Below are 15,834 nucleotides of genomic sequence, written 5' to 3'. Positions count from 1 at the left end.
GATCAATGACAATGGAATTTTGGAATTTTGTTTGATCATGTCGATTTTCATTGGCCAAGCGCAAAGCACATCATCGTCGGCTCCCACGCTATTCAGATTTCGTTATTATTCTTACGGATGGGTAAGGGTCTGGATCTCGGGATTCCAGAAGGTTTCCACTGCACTTTCGGCTTCTCGCACGATTGAAGCGTGATGCAATGAGAATAACCGAAAAGAAGAACGTCGCCTTGCTATTCCTTGGTTATTATTTATGCTCTCATACTGTGTCATAAGAGTGCAATCCCGAGAAGACTTGGCTTCCGTTATTATTCCCAACAATATGTTTCCTGTTGTTCTCACATTACCTATTCCTCATCCCCAGTTTTGAGCCAACATGAAACGAGGATGGTCAGCTGGGACGAAAGCCGAATTGGTGGGGGGAAACGGGGAAACGCCGAAACGGGGGGCATTGCTTCGGCTGTCCGATGCCGCACGTCACCGACGATGACTGGAGGGGGATGGGTTCGGGTCTGATACAGGCCTGATACTTGGTGACAACTCGCGCAATATTCCGGATTACCTATTATTATCCAGGCCTTACAACCCGACAAAGCATCAATTCAATCCAATCCCGTAACGGAATTTTGCTGGTGATCCCTCTATCGTTCCCATCGCACCTGGCGTAATATGATCATGGTACCATGAGCTCCTGGTAGCCTTCCATTTCCATACGTCGAGTCCCGCGATGCAGGCTCCGACAAACCGCTCCGACTCCTACCCTTTCCCGCCATTGGTCGATGAGCCGTCCAATATCCCTCTGCCAGAGCTTTGCGAACGGATCGATGCCCGAATAACAGCGTTCTTGGCACAGAAGCCGGGATCGGAGAGATTGAAGAGGGTACAGGAACAGACGAAGGTGGCATTGGGGGTCATTGACAGCGCTCTGGACAGATATGGGTATGTAAATCGTGTCTCTTGCCGTCCTCCTGTTTGTTTGAAGATGTGGCTGATCGTACTTTTAGTTTAAATGCGCTGTCGCTTTCTTATAATGGCGGGAAAGACTGCCTTGTCCTCCTGATCCTCTACCTCTGCGCTATCCACCGCCGACAGGCCCTCTCGACTCTCCAACCCCCCAACGACGCGAACCCCACTCTCCTCCAAACCGTATATATCCAGTCCTCAGACCCCTTCCGCGAGGTTGAAGACTTTGTTGCCTCGTCATGTAAAACCTATCACCTTTCCCTGGTGCGATATTCGTCCCCGATGAAGGCGGCCTTTACCGAGTACCTGGACCAGCACACAAACATCCGAGCCATCTTCGTCGGCACTCGACGGACCGATCCACACGGAGCACTTTTGACGCACTTCGATCCGACGGATCATGGATGGCCCAGCTTCATGCGGATTCACCCAGTGATTGATTGGCACTATGTTCAAATCTGGACGGTACGTTCCCACCCGACGCTGACCCTCGCACCGCACACTGACCTGGGATAGTTTATACGACACTTGAATATCCCGTACTGTCCGTTGTATGACCAGGGCTACACGTCTCTCGGAGGCACCACCGACACGCATCGAAACCCGGCTCTACGACGCGAATCGCGATCGGAGTCCGGACGGTCGATGATCGAGTTTCGACCGGCGTATGAGCTGGTAGACGACGATGAGGAGCGGTTGGGAAGGGAGCACAATCATAATCAAGGGAGCGGGAATCTGGATGACGCGATCGCTGATGATAGCGAGATAGAGAAATAGACAACTGACACACATATATATGATAAATTCTATGCAGTCTCACGAAATGCTGGCCTGCCCTGGCCTGCCCTGTGCTGTCAGACAACGACGACAAATCGATAATTGGATTGTGCGAGGAGAGCGGATTGTTAATTAGCCAAGCTTGCCTAACATGAGGCAATGCAATAGAGTATCAGGTACTCCACCACTAGCGAGAACTTTGCCTCAGACCAACACTGTTATTTATCTTGACTTCTTGAGGTGCCTGTGATATTGTATGCATCGCGCCAAAGCAAGAGTCGAGGATAAAAGCCTGAGGCACCAATTCCATCACGAGGTCAGGTCGATGGTCTAAGCTTCAAGATGTAATTTTGGAGCTCTATGATTGGATCGACTCTGTAATCTTTTGCCGTTTATTTCTTGGTACGCCACGTTTAGTCAAGCCGCATGGCAGGTGCGACCCTTGAACGCGACACGCGACTTGCTTACTGGCTGCCGTAAACTCTCACTGTAAACTCTCACTGCAACCGATGGATCGAAACGTTTACAATCTCCATTCCTACAACCATCGTGAATGATTTCTCCTCGTCATACCGCCCTTTCTTCTATCACTCCTCTCCTCCTCCTCTCCTCCACTCTACCAAGCTCCTAACCAACAGATGCCTTCCGAAACACGACTGTTATCCTAAATCACGATGGACGGCCCTCTGGCGGTCATTCCAGGGGTCAACTCCAATGGCATCTCCCCAACAGACACGCCCGGCCTCCCTTCACCACCCGCAGCTGTCGACCCGAACATTCTCCTCGATCATATCACTCGGGTGCTGGAAGTCACTTTGGGCGCCACGAAGGAGGACTTGGAACAGAATCGAAGCATCCTAACCCCGTCACAAATTGAGAATACCCTTTCGCAATGTACATGGTTTTCCAAGGAGGGCGCTGTTGCCCTATATTGCTTCAAAGAGGCATATTTAGAAGATGATACGGATGCTGTGAATGGGGAGCAAGGTGCGATTTATCTCACCATGGTTCTATCTGCGTAACTAATCACAGCAATACAGGACTTAGCAGCGACCGATTTCGATATGTTCTCTCCGGGGAGTTCAAGCCCACCACGACTTGCGTCACGTCCGTCGCGTTTCTCAAACAAGCGGAAATGCTCGATCCCAGCGCCCCGATAGCCGACCAGATTCGCCTGATAAACCTCCCTGGCTTGAGTGCGGCCGGAGCGCAGTCTTCTTCGGTCGTCCCAGCAGCGAATCCATTTCAGGTCTTCCATTCCTTCCTTCACCACACCCTCGGCCCATTCTTCGATGCATACGAACGGGGACAACTCGATGAATCAGGACCATGGGTATCTCAAGGCCAGTCGGATTCTCGAACCGGAATCCCTGGCGCGAAGAAGAAGCTGGCCGAGCTCGAACTCAGCCTTCAACATCTGCAGCAGAACATTGAGATCCCGGCTTTATCGCTACCGATGCACCCGCTTATTCAGATGGGACTGGATGCAGCCCAGACACGCTCAGACGATCGTCCTAAAATAGATTTGGTTCCCCAGAAGTTGTTCACCGATGCCCATTTGTTGAACCAGTTGCAAGCCACGGTGAACGGTTGGATCCGGAACATTCAAACTATCACCAAGACGACACGGGATCCAGCAACAGGAAGTGCCTCGCAAGAGATTAATTTTTGGATCAGCTTCGAGTCGGCGCTGGAGAATATCGAAGAGCAATTGCGGAGCGATGGGGTGCGGTTGACTCTGGAAGTCTTGCGGCATGCCAAACGATTCCAAGCTACGGTTAGCTTCAGCGCAGACACAGGACTGAAAGAGACGATGGAAATGGTGCAGAAGTACAACTTGCTTATGCGCGATTTTCCCTTGGAAGAGCTGCTATCCTCCCAGTCGCTGGCAAAGGTGAAAGAGGCGATTATCCTCATATTCTCGCACCTGAATAAGAAGCTCCGCGCGTCACCATATCCGATTAAACGAGCGATTCCATTTGTCGAGGCCATTTCTAGCGACCTGGACGCGAAGATCCATTCTCTGGTCAATGGACGGCGACTTATGCACCTGGAGTACCGCGAGTTCCAGCAGGTCATTGAAATCACGAACGGAATCTGGATTGCTTGGGAAGACCAACTGAGGGGATTCACGAATGTCGCTCGAGAGACATTGAAACGCCGAAAAGATGGTTTCATCCCCGTCAAGGTCAACGCAAACCATCTGAAGACGAAAGAGCGACTCCAATATATCGGCCAATTCCGCCACAACCACGAACAGCTCCAGAGAACCATCATCAACGTGCTTGGTCCTGCGAGCTCTGGTGTCGTCAAAGATCTGTCCGATTCGATCAATGGCACCCATGCTGTTCTTGTCGCGGAGATGGGCGATGTTGACGCTGTCGAGGAGGTTGCCCAAGCATACGCTGCTGTTAAAGACATTGATGTCCTCGATGTTACCATGGAGGGGACGCAGACGTGGGCTCACGCTGAAGTTGCCTACAATGACCGGACCCAACGAGTGGAGAACTCCATCATCGCACGACTACGGGATCGCCTTGCGACTGCCCGGAACGCGAACGAAATGTTTCGGGTCTTCTCCAAGTTCAATGCGCTCTTTGTCCGACCGAAAATTCGCAGCGCCATTCATGAATATCAAACGCAGCTCATCGACAACGTGAAAGCGGACATCTCGGCGCTTCATGAACGATTTAAGCAGCAGTATGGCCACTCCGAGGCCCACGGGATGGCTCAGCTTCATGACCTACCCCCCGTGTCAGGCGCCGTGATCTGGGCCCGGCAAATCGAGAGGCAGTTGGAAGGGTACATGAAGCGCGTCGAGGATATTCTTGGCAAAGAATGGGATCTCCATGCAGAGGGGCAGAAGTTGCAGAGCGAAAGCAACATGTTCCGAAAGAAGCTCGACACGAGACCCGTGTTCGACGCATGGCTTCATGAGGTTGCAAGACGGAATCTTACAATCTCGGGAAGACTATTCGCAATCAACAAGACAAGAGCGTCTGGAAACCTTTACGAAATCGCGGTAAACTTCGATCCTCAGATCATCACGCTGTTCAAGGAGGTCCGCAATTTACTCTGGCTGAACTATCAGGTTCCTCACGCCATTGCGAACATCTCGAAGGAGGCAAAGCGCGTATACCCATTCGCAGTCTCTCTCATGGAATCGGTTCGGACCTACTCGCAAACATCCCGCGTCATCAGCGGCATGACCGACGTTTCCTTACTCCTCTCCGGATATCAAAACGACGCTCAAAGCTTGATTGCCAAAGGAATTCCGCTGCGATGGGAATCAATTGTCCATTCCTACGACATCCACTTCCGCCAGCCGTTCCCGGCCGGCCCTTCGGCAGACGGCTCCGCACCCGTTTCGAGGGGCGAGAGCAAACACGTCCAATTTATCCGCGAGTTCGCCTCGGCAGTATCGCTGTTGCAAACGAAGGTCGCTACCCTGGCGTCAATATTCGCAACCGTCCAAGCTGCGCTGCGCGACCTGGAGACCTGCCACTGCACCAGCGAAGACCTGCTAAGACATCTTGGGACCATCCAGGGCGCGGTCGATCAACTAAATCTCGAAAACTATGTCAACCTCCCTCATTGGGTTGCTGGGATGAATGACCGCGTCGCAGATATTCTGCGGGCGCGTTTAGACCATGCCATCGCCGAATGGATTGAGCTCTTTGATTCTGAGGAATTGTCCGACGCGGCCAAGGCTCGCCTCAAGCAAGCCGAGCCAGACAAAGAGCCCTCGAAGTACCTGCCGCAGTTGAACGCGATTCTACTAGAGGTCTGCATGAAGAATCAATTGATATACTTGGACCCACCGCTGGAATTCGCTAGGGCCAGTTGGCTCGAGCAGCTGCATAAATGGCTATCCATCATCTGCGCGCTGCCGAAGATCAAAGCAACCCGATATGAATTGCGAGTTGAGACTAGTACTGACGCCAGCGTGGAGGAAACCTTCTCCGAGCTCACGAGCAAATGCGCCAATAGCCTGACCACGGTGTACAGCAGCGTGGAAGCTCGCGTCGCCGAAACTAGCGAGTACGTTGCCAAATGGCTACAGTTTCAAAGCTTGTGGGATCTCCGGTCGGAGCACGTTTACGACAATCTCGGCGACGACCTCGCACGGTGGCTGCAACTTCTCCAAGAGCTCCGGAAGAGCCGATCGACCTTCGATACATCGGCCAATAGCAAGAGATTCGGCCGGTTCTTAACGGTCGATTACGAGCAGGTCCAGGTGAAGGTGAATGCCAAGTACGACCAATGGCAACATGAGATCCTCATCAACTTCGCCTCGCGACTGGGTGCCCGTATGACAGACGTTTTCAACGAGCTCGAGAAGGCGCGAAAAGACCTCGAGACGCATTCCCTGGAAGCTTCGTCAACCGCCCACGCCGTCAGCTTCATCACCACGGTCCAGCAGTGCAAACGACGCGTCAAGACATGGGCTCCGGAAATCGAAACCTTCCGGTCCGGCCAAACGACGCTGTCCCGTCAGCGCTATCAGTTCCCGTCCGAATGGCTACATGTCGATCAGGTCGAGAATGAGTGGGCGACGCTCAACGACATCCTCGAGCGAAAGGCCAAGATCGTCCAGGATCAGACCGATGCACTGCGAGCCAAGATCGTGGCGGAAGATCGGGCTGTGAGCCAGAAGATCGCGGATGTTGCACGGGAGTGGGCGGAAGAGAAACCGGTGTCAGGGACAATCCCTCCGGAGGAAGCCAGCTCACGACTGCAGTCGTTCGATTCACGGCTTCTGAAGCTTCGAAATGAGTCCGAGATGGTGGCGAAGGCGAAGGAGGCACTTGATCTTCCCGGTTCTCCGGAGACAGTGTTAATAGCCCTTCTTGAGGAGGTTCAAGACTTCAAATCCGTTTGGAGCGCACTGAGCACGATCTGGTCGCGATTGAACGACCTTCGAGAGACGCTATGGACTTCCATCCAACCTCGGCGTCTGCGAAAGGGCCTGGAAGAACTCATCCAGATGACGAAAGATATGCCGGCTCGCATGCGGCAATATGCGGCGTTCGAGCACGTCCAGAACGTGTTGCGCCAACTACTCAAGGTCAATCCTCTCCTTCAAGACATGCGATCCGAAGCCGTCCGAGAGCGACACTGGATCAAGATCTTCAAGATGTTGAAGCCTAGCAAGCGGTATAGCCAGCTGAGTATGACCCTAGGCGACGTCTGGGACCTGCAGCTCGGTCCGTCCGAGAATATCATCCGGGACGTGATCGCGCAAGCGCAAGGCGAAATGGCTCTCGAAGAGTTCGTGCGACAGGTTCGCGAAACGTGGTCAACCTACGCATTGGACTTGATCCCTTACCAGACGAAATGCCGGCTCATCCGAGGATGGGACGACCTCTTCGCGAAGTGTAGCGAGAATCTCAACTCGTTGCAGGCGATGCGTCATTCCCCGTACTATAAGGAGTTCGAGGAAGAGGCAAGCAACTGGGAAGAGAAGCTGAATCGGGTCCATGTGCTTTTCGATGTTTGGATCGATGTGCAGCGGCAATGGGTTTATCTCGAAGGCGTGTTCACCGGCAACGCAGATATCAAGCACCTGCTTCCGATGGAGTCCGGCCGATTCCAGAACATCAACTCCGAGTTCCTCGACCTGATGAAGAAGGTCGTTCGTTCGCCGTTCGTTCTGGAAGTGCTCACCATCCCGGGAGTCCAGGAGAAACTTGAGCGGTTAGCGCAGCTCCTCGGCAAGATCCAGAAAGCGCTTGGAGAGTATCTCGAGCGCGAGCGCGTCTCGTTCCCTCGGTTCTACTTCGTCGGGGACGAGGATCTGTTGGAGATTATCGGCAACAGTAACAACACTACACGTGTCGCCAAGCATCTCCGAAAGATGTTCGCCGGCATCGCAGGCCTCATCACAAATGACGACAACATAATCTTGGGGTTGACATCGCGAGAGGGTGAGCAAGTGATGCTCAGGCGTGAAGTCTCCCTTGTTAAGATCCCTAAAGTTAACGAGTGGCTCGCCGCTCTGGAACTTAGCATGAAGACGACTCTCGCAGAGCTCCTTGCAGACGCCGTAGCTCAGTTTACAGAAATCCTCGCTGCGCCGACGATCGATGCAGCTTCATTCGATGAATACGTTTCGACGTTCCCCGCCCAAATCGTCGTTCTTGGGTCGCAGGTCTGCTGGACCAACTCTGTGGAAGCGTGCTTACGTAGCGGCGGCGAGGGACTGTCCGCGCTTCACTCACAACAACTTGCGCTGCTTCGCATTCTCGCTGGCGGCGTACTCACCGACCTCGATGCGTTGCAGAGAAAGAAGTACGAGCATTTGATCACGGAGTTCGTGCACCAGCGCGATGTGACGGAGAATCTGCAGAAAGTGCATGCAGACTCGCCATCACATTACCTTTGGTTAGCCCAGATGCGGTATGCGTACAAGCCAGATCAGGAGCTTTTGAAGCGACTGAACGTCGACATGACCAATGCCAGCCTCGTGTACGGGTACGAATATCTCGGCGTTGCTGATCGTCTCGTTCGCACTCCACTTACGGACCGATGCTTCATGACTCTCACACAGGCTCTATCCCAACGTCTCGGAGGTTCGCCGTACGGACCCGCAGGAACTGGTAAGACTGAGTCCGTCAAGGCACTCGGGCTTCAACTGGGACGCTTTACGCTCGTGTTCTGTTGTGACGACACGTTCGATTTCCAAGCAATGGGACGCATCTTCCTCGGTATCTGTCAAGTCGGGGCATGGGGTTGCTTCGACGAATTTAACCGTCTCGAAGAGCGGATCCTGTCGGCTGTGTCTCAGCAAATCCAAAACATCCAGCTGGGTCTCCGAAAGGGACAACAGGACCCCAAACATCAGATCGACCTCATTGGACGGAATCTTCGCGTGGAGCCGAACACGGGAATCTTCATCACCATGAATCCAGGGTATGCCGGCCGATCCAACCTTCCGGATAACCTGAAGAAGCTTTTCCGGAGTGTCGCCATGTCGAAGCCGGACAAGGAGCTCATTGCGGAGGTCATGCTTTACTCGCAAGGTTTCTCCTGTGCCAAAGAACTCTCCCGACAAACGGTTCCGTTCTTCGATCTATGCGCTCGGCGGTTATCGAAGCAGGCACATTACGACTTCGGCCTGCGTGCGTTAAAGAGTGTGCTGGTCAGCTCTGGTGGCTTGAAGCGAGCAAGACTGGCTTCTCAGGATAGCGAGAGTCTAAAAGAAGACGTTGTGGAACCCCAGATCATCGTGCAAAGCCTCCGGGAAACCATGGGACCAAAGCTAATTGGGCAAGATGTGATTGAAATGCATAAAATTGAGCATGACTCATTCCCAGGCGTTGAGTATGTCCCTGCACCTTTGAATGACCTCAAGGAGGCCATCAAAGAAGTTGCTGCAGAGAGGAGACTCGTTGTCAATGATGACTGGCTGGCAAAAACCCTTCAGCTCTTCCAGATTCAGGGGTTGCATCACGGTGTGATGATGGTCGGTGCATCTGGGTCAGGAAAATCCAGCGCGTGGAGCGTGTTATTACAAGCGCTTCAGAAAGTCGAAGGCGTCGAAGGAGTGTCCCATGTCATTGACCCGAAAGTCATGTCAAAAGAAGAGCTGTACGGCACATTGGATAGCACGACGAGAGAATGGACCGACGGTTTATTCACGAGCATCCTGCGGAAGATTGTCGATAACCTTCGCGGCGAAGATACCAGGAGACACTGGATCATTTTCGATGGAGATGTTGACCCTGAATGGGTCGAGAACTTGAATTCGGTCTTGGACGACAACAAGCTCCTCACTCTACCCAATGGGGAGCGTTTGAGCCTTCCTCCCAATGTCCGGATTATGTTCGAAGTCGAGACTCTCAAGTACGCGACATTGGCTACCGTCAGTCGCTGCGGTATGGTCTGGTTTAGTGCCGATACTGTAACGACGGAAATGATGATATCCAACTATCTCGCCAACCTCCGCCAAGTTCCCATCGAAGACGTGGAGGACGATTCCGTTCCCCCAGCCGAGCTGCAGCAGAAGAACCTTCTGGTTCAATCCCACGTTGCCGATTTCCTCCAGGCTAAAGTCGATCGCGACAACTTCATCGAGAAGACTCTCGAGCAAGCGCGCAACTTCCGTCATATTATGGAATTCACCGCGATCCGAGCGCTCAATACGCTTTTCTCGTTGCTCAACAAAGCATGCCGGACTATTTTGGAGTACAACATCCAGCATGCGGACTTCCCGCTCGAGCTGGAGCAGATCGAAGCGTTTTTGTCTAAAAAGCTGCTCATCGCGCTCGTCTGGTCTCTAGTTGGGGATTGCCCGTTGGCTGACCGCAAGACGTTTGGAGACATGGTTGCTGGCTTGACCACCGTCGATGTTCCTGTCTTGACCGATGCGTCCTCCCTTATCGACTACGAAGTGTTATTGCCAAGGGCTGAATGGACTATGTGGCAGAACCAGGTGCCGGCGATTGAAGTGAACACCCATTCGGTTACCCAGACGGACGTTGTCATTCCAACATTGGATACGGTGAGACACGAAGAAGTCCTCTACTCATGGCTCGCTGAACACAAGCCTCTGCTGCTGTGCGGTCCACCTGGATCAGGCAAGACGATGACGCTGTTTAGCGCGCTCAGGAAACTTCCAAACATGGAAACCGTCGGTCTGAACTTCTCAAGTGCAACGACCCCCGAGCTGCTCGTTAAGACCTTTGAACAACACTGTGAGTATAAGAAAACACTCAACGGGGTTATTCTCTCGCCTCGGCAGATCGGCAGGTGGCTCGTCGTCTTCTGTGACGAAATCAATCTTCCGGCCCCGGACAAGTATGGTACTCAACGTGCCATCTCCTTCCTCCGACAGTTGGTGGAGCAAAACGGTTTCTGGAGGACAACTGACAAGACATGGGTGACCTTGGACCGCATTCAATTTGTTGGCGCATGTAACCCTCCTACGGATGCCGGCCGGACGCCGATGGGCTCACGTTTCCTACGACATGCTCCTTTAATCATGGTCGATTATCCCGGACAGCAGTCTCTGCTCCAAATCTATGGGACATTCAACAATGCCGTGCTCAAGATTCTTCCCTCCCTGCGTGGTCATGCAGATGCTCTCACGAAGGCTATGGTTCAGCTTTATGCCGAGTCGCAGAAACGCTTTACGCCAGACATCCAACCCCACTACGTCTATTCTCCTCGTGAACTAACCCGCTGGGTGAGAGGTCTCTACGAAGCGATCAAGCCACTGGAGAACCTGTCTGTGGAGGGCCTGGTTCGCATCTGGGCCCACGAAGCTTTACGATTATTCCAGGATCGACTCGTGGACGAGGACGAGCGAAACTGGACTGAGGATTGTATTCGCCGCGTGGCGCTGGAGCACTTCCCTGTCATTGATGAAGAAAAATCACTTGGTGGACCGATTCTATTCTCGAATTGGCTTTCCAAGAACTACGTGCCCGTGGACAGAGGCGAACTCCGCGAATTCGTAAAAGCGAGACTCAAGACATTCTGCGAGGAAGAGCTCGACGTGCCATTGATCTTGTTCAATGATGTCTTGGAACATGTCCTCCGTATTGACCGTGTCTTCCGTCAACCACAAGGTCATCTTATCCTTATTGGAGTCAGCGGAAGTGGAAAGACGACCCTGTCCCGGTTTGTCGCATGGATGAACGGCCTGATGGTCTATCAGATCAAAGTGCACGGAAAATACTCAGCGGCCGATTTCGATGACGACCTTCGAAACGTGCTTCGAAGATGTGGCTGCAAAGGCGAGAAGATTTGCTTCATCATGGATGAGTCGAACGTCTTGGATTCTGGCTTCTTGGAACGCATGAATACGCTGCTTGCCAATGCTGAGGTTCCTGGATTGTTCGAAGGCGACGAATACGCCACGCTCATGACATCGTGTCGTGAAGGGGCTCAGAGGCAAGGTCTCCTCCTTGACTCCAATGAGGAGCTCTATAAGTGGTTCACGCAGCAGATCATCAAGAATTTGCACGTCGTCTTCACAATGAATCCGCCAGAAGAAGGTCTTTCATCCAAAGCCGCCACTAGCCCTGCACTGTTCAATCGTTGCGTCCTTAATTGGTTCGGCGACTGGTCAGATCAAGCTCTATTCCAGGTTGGTTCGGAACTCACACAATCAATCGACCTGGATCGATCGTCTTACACGGCGCCCGATACCCTGCCTGCGGCATACCCAGACCTCATCCTCCCGCCTTCACATCGCGATGCAGTGGTCAACTCTATGGTCTTCATACATCATTCAATTGCCCATCTCAACTCCCGCCTCCAGAAGCAGCATAACAAGACGACGTATCTCACACCTCGTCACTTCCTAGACTTTGTGGCACAATACGCGAAACTCCACCACGAGAAACGAGAAGACCTAGAGGAGCAACAGCGGCATTTGAACGTTGGTCTGGACAAATTGCGCGAGACTGTCGACAAAGTCCGCGATCTTCGGCATAGCCTTGCTGATAAGAAGAGCCAATTAGAGCGAAAGGATGCCGAAGCAAACGAGAAACTCCAACGGATGATTGCGGATCAACGTGAAGCGGAGAAGCGCAAAGCGGCGTCACTTGAAATCCGGGAAGCGTTGGAGAAGCAAGAGCAGGAAATCACTGCTCGTCGCGCAGTCGTGGAGCAGGATCTGGCGAGGGCAGAACCGGCAGTCCTCGAAGCGCAGAAGAGCGTCAGCAACATCAAGAGGCAGCATTTGACTGAGGTCAGATCCATGACGAGCCCTCCGGCTGGCGTGAAGCTCGCATTGGAGTCTGTCTGCACACTGCTAGGACATAAAGCTGCAGATTGGAGGGCCATTCAAGCAATCATCCGTCGCGACGATTTTATTGCTAGCATTGTTACCTACGACAATGAGGCCCAAATGACGAAGAACCTCCGTGTTCGTATGAGGAACGAGTTCCTGTCTAAGGAGGAGTTCACCTTCGAACGGGTTAATCGTGCAAGCAGGGCATGCGGTCCTCTTGTACAATGGGTCGAGGCTCAAGTCAACTTCTCCGAGATTCTTGATCGAGTCGGACCACTCCGCGAGGAGGTTGTCCAGCTGCAGGATGATTCGGAGCAAACCAAGGCGGAGGCGATGGCTGTTGAGAACGAAGTTAAGAGGCTCGAGGCGAGCATTGGACGATACAAGGAGGAATATGCGGCCTTGATCAGCCAAACCCAATCCATCTCAACGGAGATGAAGAGAGTGCAAAACAAGGTGGACCGAAGCGTCAGACTTCTTGAGAGCTTGTCTTCGGAGCGAGGGCGTTGGGAGGAGACGAGCAAGTCGTTTGAGACACAGATTGACACGCTTGTTGGCGACGTTCTCGTTGCGGCGGCCTTCGTCACGTATGGAGGCTTCTACGACCAACAATACCGCCAGAAGATGAGTGATGACTGGCGCCAACAGCTCACGCTTTCCGGAATCAAGTTCAAGCCTCTCAACCCAGTTACGGAATATCTCTCTTCCGCGGATGAGCGCTTGAAATGGCAGGCGAATACGTTGCCTGTGGATGATCTGTGCACGGAGAACGCAATCATCCTCAAGAGGTTCAACCGTTATCCTCTCATCATCGATCCATCGGGCCGAGTGAACGAGTTCCTACAGAATGAGTGCAAGGACCGCCGTCTCACCGTCACCAGCTTCTTAGACGATTCCTTCGTGAAGCAACTCGAGAGCTCATTACGATTTGGCAACCCGATTCTCATCCAAGATGCCGAGCATCTCGATCCAATCCTGACTCATGTCCTGAACAAAGAATACCAGAAGACCGGTGGCCGTGTTCTTATCCAACTTGGAAAGCAAGAGATCGATTTTTCGCCTTCATTCAAATTGTACCTGTCAACCCGGGATCCCTCAGCGACCTTCGCACCGGATATCTGCAGCCGCACCACCTTTGTCAACTTCACCATTACCCAAAGCAGTCTTCGAACCCAATCGCTCAATGAGGTGCTCAAGTCCGAAAGACCAGATGTCGATGAGAGGCGCTCGAACCTCATCAAGATGCAGGGAGAGTTCAACGTTCATCTCCGACAGCTTGAGAAGCAGCTATTGCAGGCCCTTAACGAGTCTCGGGGCAATATCCTCGATGATGACAATGTTATTGAGACCCTTGAAACACTCAAAAAAGAAGCGGGAGAAATCAGTGCCAAGGTTGAAGAGACAGAAGGTGTTATGACTGAAGTCGAGAACATTACCCTACAGTACACTGGCATTGCTCGCTCATGCGCTGCAATCTTTGCTGTTCTGGAGCAAGTGCATCACATCAATCATTTCTACCAGTTCTCCTTGCAGTATTTCATCGACATTTTCGAAACCGTCCTCAGTCGTGCGCGGCAAGCTAAGGAGACGCACCATCAAGCGCGGATCGACCTCATCATTCGCGAGCTGTTCATCAACACTTATCGGCGTACCTCCATGTCACTTTTGCAGAAGGATCGAGTCACGCTCGCGATGCTTCTTGCGCAAGCAGCTCCGTTCAAGATGGACAAAACTTTAATTGACTTGGTGCTCGACAAGGACCTTGAAGGCCTCGATGTGTCTACCGAGACTACGCGCAAGGATGAAGCAATGGCGAGAGCAATGAAGCTCCGGGTGTTCAAAGACCACATCAACGCCATTCCTTCCGAAGCCTGGGACAAGTTTTCCACCGAAGAACTCGCCGAACAACATATCCCACCGGTATGGAGCTCCAATGTCGACCGATACGATCAACAACTGCGGTCACTCGTGCTGGTCAAAATCTTCCGCATTGACCGTCTTGTTCCTGCGGTGGAGCGTTTTGTGACCACCGTCTTCGGTAAAGATCTCCTCGACGCGTCTGGAGATCTGGGCGATATAGTGGACCAAGTCCAGTCAACTACGCCCATCGCACTCAGTTCGTCTCCTGGTTTCGACGCCAGCTACAAGGTCGACAACCTCGTCGAGCGCATGGGTGTTCATTGCACGAACATTGCGATGGGTTCTTCGGAAGGCCTCGCCAGTGCAGACAAGGCAGTGAGCAACGCCGCAGCAACCGGCTCGTGGGTGCTCGTCAAAAACGTGCATCTTGCACCCACCTGGCTTCAGAGTCTTGAGAAACGCATCGACTCGTTGAAGCCGCACAAGGATTTCCGCCTGTTTTTGAGCATGGAGACCAGTCCAAAGATCCCGGTCAATTTGCTCCGGGCAAGCCGAGTCTTGATGTATGAGCAGCCAGCAGGCATTCGGGCGAACATGAAAGATTCGCTTGCTAGCGCGGCGAACCGAGCTACGCAGGAGCCGGTCGAGAGAGCAAGAATATACTTTTTGCTCTCTTTCCTACATGCGGTGGTGCAGGAGAGGTTGCGGTATGCGCCGCGGTTGGGTTGGAAGGGGTTCTGGGAGTTCAATGACAGCGACGTAAGTGTTCCGCCTCACAAAGTATCCTCAATTGTCGCTAACACGAATTCAATAGTACGAATGCTGCGCATTTATCATTGACTACTGGGTCGATTCCGCCGCCCAATCCCGCTCCAACATCAACCCCACTTCCATCCCATGGGACATCATACGCGTTCTTATCACGGAGATGTACGGCGGCAAAATCGATGACGAAGAGGATCACGCGGTCCTGAGCAATCTCGTCTCATCCTTCATGACGCCCGATGCATTCGAGGAAAACCATCTCCTCGTTCAGCCGAGCAAAGACGCGGAGAATGGCCTCGCCGTACCGCCGCAAACGTCGTGGAAAGCGTTTATGGACTGGGTCAACGTCCTGCCTGAGCGAGAACCGCCCGCATTCCTGGGCTTGCCTGCCAATGCAGAGAAGTTGTTGCTGAAGGCGCAGGCGAAGGAGATGGTGGGGGATCTGGGGATGATCATGGATTTGCTGGATGAAGGGGAGAGGATCATGGCGGAAGCGGAAGAAGTGTAAAAGATACCCCTTTTTTTTTTGTTCAGATTGACTTGGGTTTTCTGTGGGCTGGTGGTGGACATGCTCTGGTGATCAGAGAGGCGTTTCGGTTATGTGTAGCGGTCATTTGGGTTGGAGCGATTCACATAGTAGGATCACCATCGACAGCGGTCGACTTTCTTTTGTACCTTTAGTTCCGTGTAACAATTGAAGTATCTTGCTTTGCTTTAATTTGCTACCTAGT

The 15,834-nt window shown here is 52.7% G+C and overlaps 2 protein-coding genes across 2 annotated transcripts; both read left to right on the top strand.

Annotated features, from left to right (window-relative positions):
• Positions 1-724: 724 nt before the first annotated feature.
• P152DRAFT_388085 (adenine nucleotide alpha hydrolases-like protein) lies at positions 725-1,737 on the top strand (the record flags this gene model as incomplete). Its single annotated transcript, XM_033675907.1, has 3 exons — positions 725-936; positions 1,002-1,425; positions 1,477-1,737. The coding sequence occupies 3 exons, from the start codon at positions 725-727 to the stop codon at positions 1,735-1,737; spliced, it is 897 nt and encodes a 298-aa protein (XP_033538661.1).
• A 515-nt stretch (positions 1,738-2,252) lies between these two features.
• On the top strand, positions 2,253-15,744 carry P152DRAFT_478082 (putative dynein heavy chain, cytosolic). Its single transcript, XM_033681629.1, has 3 exons — positions 2,253-2,724; positions 2,778-15,097; positions 15,153-15,744. Exons 1-3 carry the CDS (start codon positions 2,412-2,414, stop codon positions 15,609-15,611), a joined length of 13,092 nt encoding a protein of 4,363 aa, XP_033538660.1. The 5' UTR covers positions 2,253-2,411; the 3' UTR covers positions 15,612-15,744.
• Positions 15,745-15,834: the final 90 nt, after the last annotated feature.

Source organism: Eremomyces bilateralis, assembly GCF_010015585.1.
Source record: "Eremomyces bilateralis CBS 781.70 unplaced genomic scaffold P152scaffold_1, whole genome shotgun sequence".
Classification (NCBI taxonomy): domain Eukaryota; kingdom Fungi; phylum Ascomycota; class Dothideomycetes; order Eremomycetales; family Eremomycetaceae; genus Eremomyces; species Eremomyces bilateralis.
This window is presented reverse-complemented; position numbering and strand designations above follow the sequence as displayed.

Coding starts and splice junctions, on each gene's coding strand:
- P152DRAFT_478082 (XM_033681629.1), top strand. CDS start 2,412: ATGGACGGCCCTCTGGCGGTCATTCCAGGGGTCAACTCCAATGGCATC. Junction 2,725..2,777: donor TGCTGTGAATGGGGAGCAAG/GTGCGATTTATC, acceptor ACAGCAATACAG/GACTTAGCAGCGACCGATTT. Junction 15,098..15,152: donor GGGAGTTCAATGACAGCGAC/GTAAGTGTTCCG, acceptor CGAATTCAATAG/TACGAATGCTGCGCATTTAT.